Below are 18,531 nucleotides of genomic sequence, written 5' to 3'. Positions count from 1 at the left end.
GTATTTCTATGTTAATTTTGGGAACGACCTCCAATTAGAAGCAGCTGGTTGTCATTGCTTCTAATTGGAGGCCATATTTATATGGGTTTATTTTCTATTGTGTTTGTATGTGATTGTTCCATGTATAGGCAATGTTACCTTACAGGACTGTCATGCATTTTCTTGTTTTGTTTCAGTGTTCATGTATGAATAAAAATATAAGTATGGATACTTACCACGCTGCGTATTGGTCCGATATTTCTTACTCTTCATCAGAAAACGAAATGTATGACATTGGCATTTTAAACTTAGCAGTAGCTGACTTAGGTGAGAGCAGTGCACTAATTCCTAACCTGATGAAGACATTTATTTTTGATTCACAATACATCACCTATGAAGCATGTCTGGCCAATATGTTTTTTGTGTTCTTCTTTATTGCTTTGCAGTCTATGACCCTAGTTGTTCTGGCATGTGATAGGTTTGTTGCCATATGCTTGCCTCTGAGATACCACACTCTGTTCACTAACACTAGCATGTCTGTCTTGATTACAGGGATGTGGCTTGTCAATGTGGTCATTGTTGGTACAACCACGGTGCTGATCACTAGACTGTCTTACTGTAAAACCATAGTTATTGACAGTTATTTCTGTGATCATGGGCCTTTGTACAGAATGGCCTGCAATGACAATTCAGCCAATTCCATCATGGCAAAAGTGAATATAGTACTAGTCCTTCATGTACCGTTCGTTTTCATAGTCCTGTCTTATGTGTGTATTTTACTTGCCCTGTTTAGAATTACTACCTGGGAGTGCCGTGTGAAGGCTCTGAAGACTTGTATATCACACCTTCTCACAGTAGCACTTTTCTTTCTTCCATTTATATCCACCTACATTGCTGCAGTGACCTTCTCTCTTCATTCCAATGCCAGGATTATCTGTTTGTCTCTTGCTTCAGCTTCCCCCCCATGCTCAATCCAGTCATTTATGTTTTGAATACTGAGGAAATCAGAGGGATTTTGAAGAAAATGGTCAAACAAAACAACTCTAGCATAATACCAGTAAATTGATCAGGTGCTGGTACTGTACATTTGTGTGTGATGCTATTCACTCATATCTGTAGTGGTAATTGTACATGTTAGCATTCATCACTATCATAACAGAGTTGTAAGGAATGACGCTAGAGAAGAGAAGCAGGCACGGGGAATTGACATTTATTTAGGAACGGAGATGCAAAGGGACAGGAACAGCTTCAGAACTGGGAAACACAAAGACAGACGACAAACAATGCAGCAGCAGGGAACAGAGCTGGGGAACTGACAAATATTGGGGAGGTAATAAACAGGTGATTGATTGAGTCCAGGTGAGTCCAATATCGCTGATGCGCGTGACGAGGGAAGGCAGGTGTGCGTAAATGGTGGCAGGAGTGCGTAATGCAGGGCAACCTGGTGCCCTCGAGCGCCAGGGGGGAAGAGCAGGAGCAGGCGTGACAAGAGTTGCATGTTATGTAACCAAAACAAATAAGTTAATCAGAAGCTGATTATGTATGCGTAGGATGTATGATAATGTAAGTTTGGATGTATGATAATGTATGTTTTAATGTATGATAATGTATGTTTTGAATGTACAGCTCTGAAAACATATGGTGTACCATAGGAGGCCTTTCCAGGCTCCCACCTTATTGCAAAATTGATCTTGTCTACCAGAATAACTGGGCTTGTATCCTTAATTTATAATAAATTATCCTCACATAATGTCAACACCCTCCGTATCACAAAGAAGTGTGAAAGAGACCTAGAGATGTCACGGTTTTCGTCGGTTATGGAAGACCAAAACGCAGCAGGTATGTGTAAGCTCATCTTGATGTTTATTAACCTCTATGGGCTAGGTGGGACGCTAGCGTCCCACCCGTGGTGCACTCCATCAACAGCAGGTGCATTTCAAGAGCGGCAAATTTGAATCCAAATAAATGTCAAAATTCAAATTTTTCAAACATACAACTATTTTACACCCTTTGAAAGATAAACATCTCCTTAATCTAACCACGTTTTACGATTTCAAAAAGGTTTTACGGCGAAAGCATAAATTTAGAGTATGTTAGGACAGTACATTTACAAGAGTTGTGTGTAATGTTTTGTCAATTCAAAGACAGGGTCACCAAAACCATAAAAGCAGCTAAAATGATGCACTAACCTTTTACAATCTCCATCAGATGACACTCCTAGGACATTATGTTAGACAATGCATGCATTTTTAGTTCTATCAAGTTCATATTTATATCCAAAAACAGCGTTTTACTATGGCATTGATGTTGAGGAAATCGTTTCCCTCCAATAACCGACAGTCAAGTCAACACCACAAATGAAATAATTAAAATTAGAAAACATTGGTAAAATATTATATTGTCATTTAAAGAATTATAGATTTACATCTCTTGAACGCAATCAACTTGCCAGATTTAAAAATAACCTTACTGGGAAATCACACTTTGCAATAATCTGAGCACTGCGCCCAGAAAAATACGCGTTGCGATACAGACTAGACGTCATGTTGGGGAGATCTAAAATCGAAAATACTATGTAAATAATCCATTACCTTTGATTCTCTTCATCAGATGTCACTTCCAGGTATCACAGGTCCATAACGAATGTAGTTTTGTTCAAAAAAGCTCATCATTTATGTCCAAAAATCTCCGTCTTGTTAGCACATGATCTAAGCTAGCCGGACTTCTCGTCATGAACGAGGGGAAAAAATATATTTACGTTCGTTCAAACATGTCAAACGTTGTATAGCATAAATCATTAGGGCCTTTTTTAACCAGAACATGAATAATATTCAAGGTGGACGAATGCATACTCTTTTATAACGTATTGGAACGAGGGTACCCAACATGAACTCGCGCGCCAGGTGTCTAATGGGACATCATCGTTCCATGGCTCTTGTTCGGTCAGATCTCCCTCCAGAAGACTCAAAACACTTTGTAAAGGCTGGTGACATCTAGTGGAAGCAATAGGAAGTGCCAAAATATTCCTCAGCCCCTGTGTTTTTCAATGGGATAGGTTTAAAGTCAATACAACACATCAGGTATCCACTTCCTGTCAGAAAATGTCTCAGGGTTTTGCCTGCCAAATGAGTTCTGTTATACTCACAGACACCATTCAAACAGTTTTAGAAACTTTAGAGTGTTTTCTATCCATATATAATAAGTATATGCATATTCTAGTTACTGGGTAGGATTAGTAACCAGATTAAATCGGGTAAAAAAATTTATCCAGACGTGCAAATGCTGCCCCCTAGCCCTAACAGGTTAACAACCGTCCAGACGAGCTTCAATGCCATACAACTCTCCTTCCGTGGCCTCCAACTGCTCTTAAATACAAGTAAAACTAAATGCATGCTCTTCAACCGATCGCTACCTGCACCTGCCCGCACGTCCAGCATCACTGCTCTGGACGGTTCTGACTTAGAATATATGGACAACTACAAATACCTAGGTGTCTGGTTAGACTGTAAACTCTCCTTCCAGACTCACATCAAACATCTCCAATCCAAAGTTAAATCTAGAATTGGCTTCCTATTTTGCAACAAAGCATCCTTCACTCATGCTGCCAAACATACCCTCGTAAAACTGACCATCCTACCGATCCTCGACTTTGGCGATGTGATTTCCAAAATTGCCTCCAATACCCTACTCAATAAACTGGATGCAGTCTATCACAGTGCCATCCGCTTTGCCACCAAAGCCCCATATACTACCCACCACTGCGACCTGTACGCTCTTGTTGGCTGGCCCTCGCTTCCAACTCGTCACCAAACCTACTGGCTCCAGGTCATCTACAAGACCCTGTTAGGTAAAGTCCCCCCTTATCTCAGCTCACTGCTCACCATATCAGCACCCACCTGTAGCACCCGCTCCAGCAGGTATATCTCTCTGGTCTTCCCAAAGCCAATTCCTCCTTTGGCCATCTCTCCTTCCAGTTCTCTGCTGCCAATGACTGGAACAAACTACAAAAATCTCTGAAACTGGAAACACTTATCTCCCTCACTAGCTTTAAGCACCAGCTGTCAGAGCAGCTCACAGATCACTGCACCTGTACATAGCCCGTTTATAATTTAGCCCAAACAACTACCTCTTCCCCTACTGTATTTATGTATTTATTTTGCTCCTTTGCACCCCGTTATTTGTATTTCTACTTTGCACTTTCTTCCACTACAAATCTACCATTCCAGTGTTTTACTTGCTATATTGTATTTACTTTGCCACCATGGCCTTTTTGCCTTTACCTCCCTTATCTCACCTCATTTGCTCACATTATATATAGACTTATTTTTCTACTGTATTATTGACTGTATGTTTGTTTTACTCCATGTGTAACTCTGTGTTGTTGTATGTGTCAAACTGCTTTGCTTTATCTTGGCCAGGTCGCAATTGTAAATGAGAACTTGTTCTCAACTTGTCTACCTGGTTAAATAAAGGTGAAATAAAACGTATCATGCCCTGCACTGTCAGTTATCACACTGTGTCACGTTCTGACCTTAGTATGAGGTAATTTTTCTATAGTAGATCGGTCAGGGCGTGACAGGGGGGTGTTTTTGTCTATGTATTTTGGGTTTTCTGTTTTCTATGTGGGTTGTCTAGATTATCGTTCTGTGTTGTATTTTCTATGTTGGTGCCGGGTATGGTTTCCAATCAGAGGCAGGTGTTTTTCATTGTCTCTGATTGAAAGCAATACTTAGGCAGCCTGTTTTTCATGGAGTTTTGTGGGTGGTTGATTTCCGTTTCGTTGTTTGTACCTGACGGGACTGTTGTTGGTAGTTTTTGTTATTTTGCAAAGTGTTTTCATTAAAAGTAATTATGAGCACTTCACACGCCGCATTTTGGTCTCCTTTAGATGACCCTTATTACAGAACCACCCACCATGATTGGATCAAGCAGCGTGCCCGGGTAGATATGGACACCTGGTCAGTGGAAGAATGGTGGGAAAGGAGAAACTGGACTTGGGGCCAGGTAATCGAAAGATTTCGGAACTTACCTGGAAGAAACGGGAGGCTGCCCCCAAATATTTTTTGGGGGGGGCACACGAGTAGTTTGGCTGGGCAAGGGTTGAGGCCTGAGTCAACTACTCGTGCTTTTTGTAGCGAGCATGTGCATGCCTCTCGTACTTTCTCTCCAGTGCGCCTCCGTAGCACAGTATGTCCTGTGCCTGCTCCTCGCTGTCTCCCCCCAGTGCGCATTCATAACTCGGTACAGCCAGTGCCTGCTGTGAGCACTCGGCCCTTAGTGCGTCTCCCCAGTCCGGTGAGACCGATTCCTGCTCCTCGTAAGAAGCCTCCAGTGATTGTTGATGGTCCAACGCCCGTAATGAGGATCCTTGGCGAGGAACCTATTGAAATGATCCATGGCATGGAGTCAGTAGCAACGGTCATAAGTCCGGAACCGATGATGACGCCTCCTAGTCCGGAGCCTCCGGCAACGCTGTTCCGTCCGGAGCCTCCAGCAACACTTCTCAGCCCGGAGCCTCCAGCGACGCTCCTCAGCCCGGAGCCTTCAGCGGAGGTCTACGGCCCAGAGCCTTCAGCGGAGGACTGCTGCCCAGAGCCTTCAGCGGAGGTCTGCGACCCAGAGCCTTCAGCGACGGTCTGCAGCCCAGATCCTCCAGCGGCGGCTTGGAGGTCGGAACCTTCAGTAGTGGTCTACAGCACAGGGATTCCGGTAGGGATCTACAATCCGATTCCTCCAATAATGATCTACAGGCTTATGTTACAGAAGCAGAGGAATCTACGGGCGGGATGGAGGTTTCACCCTGAGCCAGCGCTACCTCCGTTGCTGGAGGATCGGGAGAAGAGGAAGGTTCTAGGTGTTGCATATGAGCCGCCATAGATTGTTGTCACCCTCCCTGCCCTCCCTTTGTGTTTGGGGTTGTTGTTGGTTTTTTTGGTTTAGGTGCAGTCGGAGTCTGCACCTTTGGGGGGGTACTGTCACGTTCTGACCTTAGTATGAGGTAATTTTTCCATAGTAGATTGGTCAGGGGGTGACAGGGGGGTGTTTTTGTCTATGTATTTTGGGTTTTCTGTTTTCTATGTGGGTTGTCTAGATTGTCGTTCTGTGTTGTATTTTCTATGTTGGTGCCGGGTATGTTTTCCAATCAGAGGCAGGTGTTTTTCGTTGTCTCTGATTGGAAGCCATACTTAGGCAGCCTGTTTTTCATGGGGTTTTGTGGGTGGTTGATTTCCGTTTCGTTGTTTGTACCTGATGGGACTGTTGGTCATTTTTGTTATTTTGCAAAGGGTTTTCATTAAAAGTAATTATGAGTACTTCACACGCCGCATTTTGGTCTCCTTAAACGACCCTTATTACACACTGTCAGTTATCAGAATGATTTTACCTCAATATGTTGTACAGTAACTTTCTGTTAATTCAGTAGCTTTATGATGGTTGCAGCATTAATCCCTCCAATAATTAATGTTATAAACATGCCAAAATTACAGCTGTGGCATAAAAAACATCTCTGAAATGTACACAAAAAAAGATTTGAAATTAGAAGTTCGCATTTTATTTACTATAAGTTACATCTATTATCTGCAAATATTGTGTTCAGAAGAATCGACATAAATAGCTTTGTTGCAAATATCTTAAAGAGTTAGTGTGTATTAAACAGTATCAACAGAAAAATGCTGAAAGTAAGTAGATACAAAGAGGAAGTTGCCTTGGAAACATTTCTTAAATCTTGAGTTCTTGCTGCAGAATTGAACCCAAACTAAAAATCTGAAAACATAAGATCAACAACTCCATGTAAGGTCTCATTTGTGAGGTGTAGCTTTTGTCTTTACATACAGTTTGATGATTTTCTCTCGCAGCTCCTCTGTCTTTAGGCTGTAGTTGATAGGGTTGAGCATGGATGGCAGACACAGTGAGGATGGCAGTCAGGAGGTCTGAGGACTGCACCAAGCGCAAGTTACCGTAATTTCCGGACTATTAAGCGCACCTGAATATAAGCCGCACCCACTGAATTTTAAAAAATATATTATTTTGAACATAAATAAGCCGCACATGTCTATAAGCCGCAGGTGCCTACCGGTACATTGAAACAAATGAACTTTACACAGGCTTTAACGAAACACGGCTCGTAACAAAAATAAATAGGCTTTAAAGAAACACAGCTTGTATCAAAAATAAAAAATTAGCAGTAAGCTTTAGTTGTCTTTTTGCACTGAGTCAATTCCTCACGCTGCTGTTTCCAACGTCTTATCATCGACTCATTAAGACCAAGCTCCCGTGCAGCAGCTCTATTTCCTTTTCCAACAGCCAGATCAATTGCCTTCAACTTGAAAGCTGCATCATATGCATTTCTCCGTGTCTTTGCCATGATGAGGGTGACAACTGACTAGCGTAATCAGAATGATGGGAAGTTTGAGAGCGCTCGATTTAATCTAAACAGTAAACAAAAAAGTTGTTTGACCTTAACCCGTTCGGCAATTTCATTGGTCTAATGAAAGCTTCATGCCGGCAAAAAACTGGTCAAACTCCATATATTAGCCTCGTCATTGTTAGCAATGAACCCCGAGTCGGGATTGCTAACAAGGCTGGAAATTCAAAACATCAAAAATCTAATAATTTCAATTTCTCAAACCATCAACTATTTTACACAATTTAAAAGATAAACATCTCCTTAATCTAACCACATTGTTCGATTTTCAAAGAGGCTTTACGGCAAAAGCATAAAGTTAGATTATGTTAGGACAGTACATAGCCACAAAAGTACAAACATCAATTTTCAATTCAAGGTCAGGCGTCACCAAAAGCAGAAACCAGCTAGAATTATGCACTAACCTTTGTCAATCTCCATCAGATGACACTCCTAGGACATTATGTTATACAATACATGCATTTTTTGTTCCATCAAGTTCATATTTATATCCAAAAACAGCATTTTACAGTAGCGTGAAATTCAGATTTTTTTCTTCTCTGAAATGCTTCCGGTGAACATAACAAAATTACTATTCGACAACATTGGTAAATTATAATATTGTCATTCAAAGAATAATATATTATCATCTCGTAATTGCTACCGAATGGCCAGATCTCAAAATAACTTTACTGCGAAATCACATTTTGCAATAAACGGGGTGCTATGCTAAGAACAACAGGCTATGCTATACAGTTAGCATCATCTAAAATCGATAATAACATTGTAAATACCCCCTTACCTTTGATTATCTCCATCAGAAGGCAGGATCCCAGATCCGGAAGGCATTCCAGGTCCGGAACAAATGTGGTTTCTTTTGACAAAGTTCATAATTTATGTCCAAATAACACCAAGTACTTAGCGTTCATTATGCTCCCACAAAACGTGGTTGTGGGGCTGGTAAAATCACGCCGAAAAGCTAAAAAAACCTAGTAAATAATCTATTTGTGTTCGTTCAAACATGTCAAATGTTGTTTAGCATTAATCTTTTGGTCCATTTTTAACGTTAAACATCAGTAATATTTTCACACAACCTATCCTATGTCTAGATAAAAAATGATGACAAACTCACGTTTCTCAGATTTATGCGCAGGCGCAAAAAAATGAAGTGATGACATGTCAACTTCCTTGGATTCTAATTTGCTCTCTGTTTATCATAGACGCTTCAAACAACTTTATAAAGATCGTTGACATCTAGTGGGAGCCGTAGGTGTTGCGAAATGAATCGTTTCTCACTATGGTATCTATAAAACAATGACACTAAATAGTACAGTCACAAAATTGAAATTTTTTTTAAATCTATTTTTCACAGGTTTTTGCCTGCAATATGAGTTTTGTTATACTTACAGACACCATTCAAACTGTTTTAGAAAATTCAGAGTGTTTTCTATCCGAATGTGTTAATAATATGCATATCCTAGCTTCTGAGTTGGTGTAGGAGGCAGTTAAAAATGGGCACATATTTTTTTCAAAATGTCTCAATACTGCCCCCGAGCCCCAACAGGTTGCCGCGAGGTTCAAAGCCTGGGAAAAAAGTTGCTGCTTATAGTCCGGAATTTACGGTACCTAGGAGGGAAGGGTGTGACAGTAATGCTAGTACGTACTCGGACCCAGGCGCAGAGAAACACAGCAAGCAGAGGTAAGGGTAAATCCAGAACTTTTACTAAGGTCTTTACAGAAAACAAAGCAATAACACACGAGTACACTAAACAAACATGAGCCCTAAGCAAAGATGCAGGCAAACAGAGGAACCTAAAATACAAGGCAACCAGGTGAACTGAGAGGGTAATCAAACGCCGGTGAAACCAATAAGAATTATATCCGGGTAACTGGAAACTAAACAAGATAAGGGTGCCCTCCAGCGGTAACAACACTCCCCAAAGAAATCGGGAGCTTCTTGCGGTCAAACTGGCTTTGGAGGAGTGGCGGCACTGGTTGGAGAGTTCGGAACACCCCTTTACGGTTTGGACTTACCACAAGAACCTGGCCTACATCCAGGAGGCTAAACGACTCAGTCCCTGACAGGCTCGTTGGGCTCTCTTCTTCACTCGGTTCAGATTCACGTCATCTTACCTTCCTGGGTTTAAGAATGTGAAGCCGAATGCTCTTTCTTGCCAGTTCCCCAGCTCCAGTGAGGATCGGCCACTTGGATCCATCATTTTCAGTCGCTCATCCTCACGCCGGTGTCCTGGGGTATAGAGACTGTAGTGAGGGAGGCGCAAGGTAGGGAGGCAGTTCCAGACGGCTGTCCACCGAACAGACTTTTTGTCCCTCTTGGGGCACTGTCCAAGGTACTTCTTCCAAGGCAATTCCAAGGTACGTCTCACCTCTCATCCGGGAGGGAAGGGAATTCTAGAGTTTCTGAGGAGGAGGTTTTGGTGGCCCTCGGCGGAGGTGGACACTTGTACCTTTGTGGCTGCTTGTCCGACATGCGCCCCAAACAAAACTCCTCGTCAGCAGCCTCTGGGGCTTCTTCATCTGCTGTCAACACCTTCTCGACCCTGGTCTCATCTCTCTATGGATTTCATCATGGGTCTTCCATCCTCAGCGGGCCACACTGTCATCCTGGTCATTGTGGACCGTTTTCCCAAGGTGGCACATTTCATTCCGCTGCCTAAGCTTCCATCTATCTGTGAGATTGCTCGGCTTGTCATTCAGCATATCACAGACTTCCTCTGGACATCGTCTCTGACCGGGGTCCCCAGTTTGCCTCCAGATTCTGGAGGGCGTTCTGTACTGTTCTGGGGTTATCAGCTAATTTGTTCTCGGGCTATCACCCTCAATCCAATGGTCAAATGGAGCGGATGAACCAGGATCTGGAGACCGCCTTACAGTGCTGTGTCCGCCAAATCCGCCACTTGGAGTCAACATCAGGTGAACTGAGAGGGTAATCAAACACAGGTGAAACCAATAAGAATTAATCATTGTAAACTGGAAACTAGACAACAAGATAAGGGTGCCCTCCAGCGGTAACCTTTGGAAACAACACTCAACAAGAACAGAAACTGTGACAAAGGGACAAACAGACACACATCCAGTGTCTTTGAGATGATGATTGATAATATTAACAGTAAAATTAACATATCCATTAAAAATAAGAAGGATATTGTTCACTGTGACATGATATACGTTCCCACGTGTTATCTTTTCTTTACTGTATCATTCACATGTACCTACAACGGGCTAACTCAGATGTGCGGCAGGTAGCCTAGTGGTTAACCTCTATGGGCTAGGTGGGACGCTAGCGTGCCACCCGTGGTGCACTCCATCAACAGCAGGTGCATTTCAAGAGCGGCAAATTTGAATCCAAATAAATGTCAAAATTCAAATTTTTCAAAAATACAACTATTTTACACCATTTGAAAGATAAACATCTCCTTAATCTAACCACGTTTTACGATTTCAAAAAGGTTTTACGGCGAAAGCATAAATTTAGAGTATGTTAGGACAGTACATTTACAAGAGTTGTGTGTAATGTTTTGTCAAGTCAAAGACAGGGTCACCAAAACCATAAAACCAGCTAAAATGATGCACTAACCTTTTACAATCTCCATCAGATGACACTCCTAGGACATTATGTTAGACAATGCATGCATTTTTAGTTCTATCAAGTTCATATTTATATCCAAAAACAGCGTTTTACTATGGCATTGATGTTGAGGAAATCGTTTCCCTCCAATAACCGGCAGTCAAGTCAGCGTCACAAATTAAATAATTAAAATTAGAAAACATTGGTAAAATATTATATTGTCATTTAAAGAATTATAGATTTACATCTCTTGAACGCAATCAACTTGCCAGATTTAAAAATAACCTTACTGGGAAATCACACTCTGCAATAATCTGAGCACTGCGCCCAGAAAAATACGCGTTGCGATACAGACTAGACGTCATGTTGGGGAGATCTAAAATCGAAAATACTATGTAAATAATCCATTACCTTTGATTCTCTTCATCAGATGTCACTTCCAGGTATCACAGGTCCATAACGAATGTAGTTTTGTTCAAAAAAGCTCATCATTTATGTCCAAAAATCTCCGTCTTGTTAGCACATGATCTAAGCCAGCCGGACTTCTCGTCATGAACGAGGGGAAAAAATATATTTCCGTTCGTTCAAACATGTCAAACGTTGTATAGCATAAATCATTAGGGCCTTTTTTAACCAGAACATGAATAATATTCAAGGTGGACGAATGCATACTCTTTTATAACGTATTGGAACGAGGGTACCCAACATGAACTCGCGCGCCAGGTGTCTAATGGGACATCATCGTTCCATGGCTCTTTTTCGGTCAGATCTCTCTCCAGGAGACTCAAAACACTTTGTACATGCTGGTGACATCTAGTGGAAGCAATAGGAAGTGCCAAAATATTCCTCAGCCCCTGTGTTTTTCAATGGGATAGGTTTAAAGTCAATACAACACATCAGGTATCCACTTCCTGTCAGAAAATGTCTCAGGGTTTTGCCTGCCAAATGAGTTCTGTTATACTCACAGACACCATTCAAACAGTTTTAGAAACTTTAGAGTGTTTTCTATCCATATATAATAAGTATATGCATATTCTAGTTACTGGGTAGGATTAGTAACCAGATAAAATCGGTTACATTTTTTTTATCCAGACGTGCAAATGCTGCCCCCTAGCCCTAACAGGTTAAGAGTGTTGGGCCAGTAACTGAAAGGTTGTTGGGTTGAATCCCCGAGCCGACCAGGTGAAAGATCTGTCGATGTGCCCTTGAGCACGGCACTTAACCCAATTTTTTCTGGATAAGATTGAGCTAAATGGCTAAATTACAGAACAACATATAAACACTTGAGGCAAATTTGCTACACTTAAGGATCATACAGTTTATATCAAGTATAAAAGGTGCGGTGATAAACACATAACACATAAGAATTTTGCTGAACCACCACCACAGCACAGGTGAAGATAGAGGGCCTAACAGGACAGCCAGATACTTAGCTGTCGCTAGTTTCCTGTTGAAGCAGGCCAGTCTGTATACAGGGCTGTGTTCACAGCAGCAGATATGCACCACCCTGGAGGCACAGTAAGGCAGACTAGAGGCCAGCGCAACAGGGGAGACCTCCAAAAGGAAGGACAGGGTCCAGATCCCTACCAGGATTAGCAGCAACCTCAGGTTGGTGTTGATGGTGAGGTAACGCAAAGGGAAACAGATGGCTATCACACGGTCGTACGCTAGGAGAGCCAGGGAAAAGGAATCAATATCACCAAATAAATGAGTGAAGAACATCTGAGAAAAACACGTCCCAATGGAGACGTAGTTCAGATTGAACACAAATACAGGCACCATCTGGGGGATGATGACAGTGTTCAAAGAGATGTCTACTATTGTTAAATTGCACACTTCAACATCTTTGGGAGTTTGTAGGCTTGTGTTTATAATGAAGACTGCTAACAGAGCAAAGTTACCCATTAGAGTGAGGATGTATATTATAGATAGAGCTAAGATGAGGTCATTTTTATTGCCCAGTGTGTGGAAGGCTGTAATATAGAATCCATCATCTGATGATTCCATTCCATTGTAAAGGCGCACAGAAAAACCCATGTGAGGGGACGCTGTGTGTCTGGAAGAGAAAACGTACAGACTACTGAGTTATTATATATTTTTTATCCATAAATTATCTGAAGATACAAAATGAAGTTCTAAACCAAACATTGACCAAGGCAAGACAATCTCAAACAGCCTTTCTGGTAATTTAATACCTCCCTGACAACATTTTACAATAATACTGAACACCCACTGTACCAACATCAATAATACTGTACACCCACTGTACCAATGTCAATAATACTGAACACCCACTGTACCAACATCAATAATACTGAACACCCACTGTACCAACATCAATAATACTGAACACCCACTGTACCAACATCAATAATACTGAACACCCACTGTACCAACATCAATAATACTGAACACCCACTGTACCAACATCAATAATACTGAACACCCACTGTACCAAAATCAGTAATACTGAACACCCACTGTACCACCATCAATAACACCGAACACCAATTGCACCTCTGCTTTTAACAATGTTTTGTAAGCAGTCTGTCATTTTGGTTTAATTAAAGTGAGAAAACAAGCACATATTTATGTATTAACAACTCATTAAAGGTAATGTTGTTAATAGATCTAAGGACCTAATTATCGCCATCTTATTTTATCATATCAGGGCCTAATTATCTCTTTTGAGTATAATGTTTACGCTCTTTAGCTTCTCTGTTTAATTATGACAACAACAACTAAAGATAATGTAGTGGAAACCGCTCAGTTCTGCCTCCAGGGAATGATTCATGACAATAAACTAAAACCTTTTGTAACTCTTGCTCTGGCCTCCCGACAAGAACATTTCAGAACCCTAACCCCTGCCTTATCTTGACCTGTCTTCTAAACCCATTCCCTATCCCCGACCGTTGGAGGCGGGTTTGCTCAATATACAATTTATAAAAAAATGAATGTTGTGTGAATTGCAACACAAATGGCTGAGTTGATCGAACAACTAGTTCAGAAGGCTGAGACCCAAAACTTAAAATAATATGTTGGCTTAAAATCCATATGTTCTCCATAACATATTTCCCAGTGTGCCTTGTATTTTACCTTATTTTATTCAATTTACTTGTCAGGGCCACTTAAAAACCAAAATATCCTGAAGTATAATGCATTAAACCAGATGAAGCAAAAAAGAACAGTCCCTTCAGAAAGTATTCATTCCCCTTATTCCACATTTTGTTGTTACAGCCTGAAATCAAAATTGATTATATTGATTTTTTTCTAACCCATCTACACAAAATACCCCATAATGACAAAGTAATAACATGTTTTTAGAAATGTTTGCAAATGTATTGAAAATGAAATACAGAAATATCAAATTTACATGCAGTAAATATTCACACCCCTGAGTCAATACTTTGTAGAAGTCCCTTTGGCAACAACTACAGCTGTGAGTTTGTGCAACATTGTTCTAAATTATTCAAACTCTGTCAAATTGGTTGTTGATCATTGCTAGACAACCATTTTTAGGTCTTGCCATATATTTTCAAGTAGATTTATTAAGTCCAAACTGTAACTCAGCCACTCAGGAACATTGACTGTCTTCTTGGTAAACAACTCAAGTGTAGATTTGGCCTTGTGTTTCAGGTTATTGTCCTGCTGAAATGTGAATTCATCTCCCAACGATTACAAGCATACCCATAACATGATGCAGCCACCACTATGCTTGAAAACATGAAGAGTGGTACTCAGTAAAGTGTTCTATTGGATTTGCTCCACATTTTTTGCAGTATTCCTTTTGTGTCTTCATGCAAACAGGATGCAGATGATGGAATATTTTAATCTGTATAGGTTTCCTTCTTGTCAATTAGGTTAGTATTGTGGAGTAACTACAATGGTGTTAATCCATCCTCAGTTTTTTCTGTTAAACTCTATAACTGTTTTGAAGTCACCATTGGTCGCATGTGGAAATCCCTGAGCGGTTTCCTTCCTCTCCAGCAACTGAGTTAGGAAGGACGCCTGTATTTCTGTAATGACTGGGTGTATTGATACTCCATCCAGGGTGTAATTAATAAGTTCACCGTGCTCAAAGGGATATTCAATGTCTGCTTTTTTATTTTTACCCATCTACCAATAGCTGCCATTTTTTGCGAGGCATTGGAAAACCTACGTGTGGTTGAATTCGTGGTTGAAATTTACGGCTCGACATACAGATAATTGTATGTGTGGGGTACAGAGATGAGTTAGTCATTCAAAAATCATGCTAAACACTATTATTGCACACAGAGTGAGTCCATGCAACTTATTACCCCTTTTTTCTCCCAAATTGGTCGTTACAGTCTTGTCCCATCGCTGTAATTCCCATACGGACTCGAGAGAGACGAAGGGCAAGAGCCATGCACCCTTCAAAACACGACCTTGACAAGCCGCACTGCTTCTTGACACACTGCTCGCTTAACCTGGAAGCCAGCCACACCAATGCACCTGGCCCGCCACAAGGAGTCGCTATAGCGTTGATGGCACAAGGACATCCTGGCCAGCCAAACCCTCCCCTAACCCGGATGACACTGGGCCAATTGTGCGCCGCCTCAATTGTGCGCCGCCTCCTTGTGGGCCGTGGTATATTGGCCATATACCCCACCTCCTCTGACCTTATTGCTTAATTATATAATCTAATGAACTGATAACATACTAGCTTATTCTGAATATAAAATACACATTTTCATTGTGTATGTGCTTTGTTTTTGTGTTTCTCAATTCCCTGCTCACTAAACTCACAAAGACTTGAGGTAAAAGATGATGAGTGGAGCTGTGTTAGAAGAATCATAGAGCGGACTATGTAGAGTATCTCAGTGAAGGTGCAGCCAGTGAGTTGTGTTAGAAGAATCATAGGGTGAAGAGAGGACTACGTAGAGTATCTCAGTGAAGGTTCAGCCAGTGAATGAGAAGATATGGGACCTGGCCTCCACATTCGGAAAGGATACAGTGCATTTGGAAAGTTATTCAGACCTCTTGACTTTTTCCCATAGCCTTATTCTAAAAAGGAAAACATTTTAGTTTTTTTCCCCACACCAATCTACACACAAAACCCCATAATGACAAAGAAAAAACAGGTTTAGACATTTATGCACATTTATTAAATATTAAAAACAGAAATATCACATTTACATAAGTATTCAGACTCTTTACTCAGTACTTTGTTGAAGCAACTTTGGCAGTGATTACAGCCTCGAGTCTTCTTGGGTATGACGGTACAAGCTTAGCACACCTGTATTTGGGGAGTTTCTACCATTCTTCTCTGCAGATCCTCTTAACTTGTTATGGATAGGGGGCAGTATTTTCACGGCCGGATAAAAAACGTACCCGATTTAATCTGGTTATTACACCTGCCCAGAAACTAGAATATGCATATAATTAGTAGCTTTGGATAGAAGACACTCCAAACTTTCTAAAACTGTTTGAATGGTGTCTGTGAGTATAACAGAACTCAAATGGCAGGCCAAAACCTGAGAAGATTCTGTACAGGAAGTACCCTGTCTGACCATTTCTTGGCCTGCTTTGTCATCTCTATCCAAAACAGAGGATCTCTGCTGTAACGTGACACTTTCTAAGGCTCCCATAGGCTCTCAGAAGACGCCAGAACGTTGAATGATGACTTTGCAGTCTCTGGCTGAAAAACAGTAGCGCATTTGGTAAGTGGTCGATCTGAGAACAATGAGACGGGTGCGCGCGTGCATGTGAAGAGTCCATTTTACTTTTTCAGTCTTTGAACAAAAACAACGACTCCCGGTCGGAATATTATCGCTATTTTATGAGAAAAATCGCATAAAAATTGATTTTAAACAGCGTTTGACATGCTTCGAAATACGGTAATGGAATATTTAGAATTTTTTTGTCACGATACGCGTCCGCGCGTCACCCTTCGTTACCCTTCGGATAGTGTCTTGAACGCACGAACAAAAAGCCGCTATTTGGATATAACTATGGATTATTTGTAACCAAACCAACATTTGTTGTTGAAGTAGAAGTCCTGGGAGTGCATTCTGACGAAGAACAGCAAAGGTAATCCAATTGTTCTTATAGTAAATCTGAGTTTGGTGAGTACCAAACTTGGTGGGTGTCAAATTAGCTAGCCCGTGATGGCGAGCTATCTACTCAGAATATTGCAAAATGTGCTTTCACCGAAAAGCTATTTTAAAATCGGACACCGCGATTGCATAAAGGAGTTCTGTATCTATAATTCTTAAAATAATTGTTATGTTTTTTGTGAACGTTTATCGTGAGTAATTTAGTAAATTCACCGGAAGTTTTCGGTGGGAATGCTAGTTCTGAACGTCACATGCTAATGTAAAAAGCTGTTTTTTGATATAAATATGTACTTGATTGAACAAAACATCCATGTATTGTATAACATAATGTCCTAGGAGTGTCATCTGATGAAGATCATCAAAGGTTAGTCCTGCATTTAGCTGTGGTTTTGGTTTTTGTGACATTATATGCTAGCTTGAAAAATGGGTGTCTGATTATTTCTGGCTGGGTAGTCTGATGACATAATCTAATGTTTTGCTTTCGTTGTAAAGCCTTTTTGAAATCGGACAGTGTGGTTAGAGAAAGGAGAGTCTTGTCTTTAAAATGGTGTAAAATAGTCATATGTTTGAAAAATGGAAGTTTTCGGATTTTCGAGGAGTTTGTATTTCGCGCCACGCCCAATCATTGGATATTGGAGTGGTGTTCCGCTAGCGGAACGTCTAGATGTAAGAGGTTTAAGCTCTGTCAGTTTGAAGCCACTCCTGCGTTGTCTTGGCTGTGTACTTAGGGTTGTGGTCCTGTTCGAAGGTAATCTTTCACCCCAGTCTGAGGTCCTGATCGCTCTGGAGCAGGTTTTCATCCATGATCGCTCTGTTCTTTGCTCCGTTATTCTTTCCCTCGATCCTGACTAGTCTCCCAGTCCCTGCCGCTGAAAAACATCCCCACAGCATGATCCTGCCATCACCATGCTTCACCGTAGGAATGGTGCCAGGTTTCCTCCAGATGTGATGCTTGGCATTCAGGCCAAAGTGTTCAAACTTGGTTTCATCAGACCAGAGAATCTTGTTTCTCATGGTCTGAGAGTCCTTTAGGTACCTTTTGGCAAACCCCAAATGGCCTGTCTTGTGCCTTTTACTGAGGAGTGGCTTCCGTCTGGCCACTCTACAATAAAGGCCTGATTGGTGGAGTGCTGCATAGATGGTTGTCCTTTTGGAAGGTTCTCCCATCTCCGCAGAGGAACTCTGGATCTATGTCAGATTGACCATCGGGTTCTTGGTCAACTCCCTGACCAAGGCCCTTCTCCCCCGATTGCTCAGTTTGGCCGGGCGACCACCTCTAGGAAGAGTCTTGGTGGTTCCGAACTTCTTCCATTTAAGAATGATAGAGGCCGCTGTGTTCTTGGGGACCTTCAATGCTGCAGCCATTTTTTGGTACCCTTCCCCAGATCTGTGCCTCAACACAATCCTGTTTCGGAGCTCTACGGACAATTCCTTTGTCCTCATGGGTTGGTTTTTGCTCTGACATCAACTGTGGGACCTTATAT

At 41.4% G+C, this 18,531-nt stretch overlaps 1 protein-coding gene and 1 pseudogene across 1 annotated transcript; one reads left to right on the top strand and one right to left on the bottom strand.

The window, feature by feature from the left end:
- The first annotated feature begins 263 nt into the window (after window positions 1-263).
- Window positions 264-1,045, top strand: LOC106581389 (olfactory receptor 52E8-like; annotated as a pseudogene).
- Window positions 1,046-9,764: 8,719 nt separating this feature from the next.
- LOC106581388 (olfactory receptor 10A6-like) lies at window positions 9,765-13,007 on the bottom strand. The gene is made up of 2 exons (XM_014163423.1): window positions 12,363-13,007; window positions 9,765-9,956 (listed from the first exon to the last, which is right to left on the bottom strand). Exons 1-2 carry the CDS (start codon window positions 13,005-13,007, stop codon window positions 9,765-9,767), a joined length of 837 nt encoding a protein of 278 aa, XP_014018898.1.
- Window positions 13,008-18,531: the final 5,524 nt, after the last annotated feature.

Source organism: Salmo salar, chromosome 20 (assembly GCF_965601325.2).
Source record: "Salmo salar chromosome 20, fSalSal1, whole genome shotgun sequence".
Classification (NCBI taxonomy): Eukaryota; Metazoa; Chordata; class Actinopteri; order Salmoniformes; family Salmonidae; genus Salmo; species Salmo salar.
The sequence above is the reverse complement of the archived record's forward strand: the minus strand, read 5'-3'. Positions and strand labels throughout refer to the sequence as shown.

What these genes read in the sequence shown, in the direction of transcription:
- LOC106581388 (XM_014163423.1), bottom strand. Translation starts at nt 13,007, where the DNA reads ATGGGTTTTTCTGTGCGCCTTTACAATGGAATGGAATCATCAGATGAT. An exon ending in TAGGCCCTCTATCTTCACCT is followed by an intron (nt 9,957 to 12,362) that starts GTGCTGTGGTGG and finishes TGAAATCCATAG; the next exon opens with AGAGATGAGACCAGGGTCGA.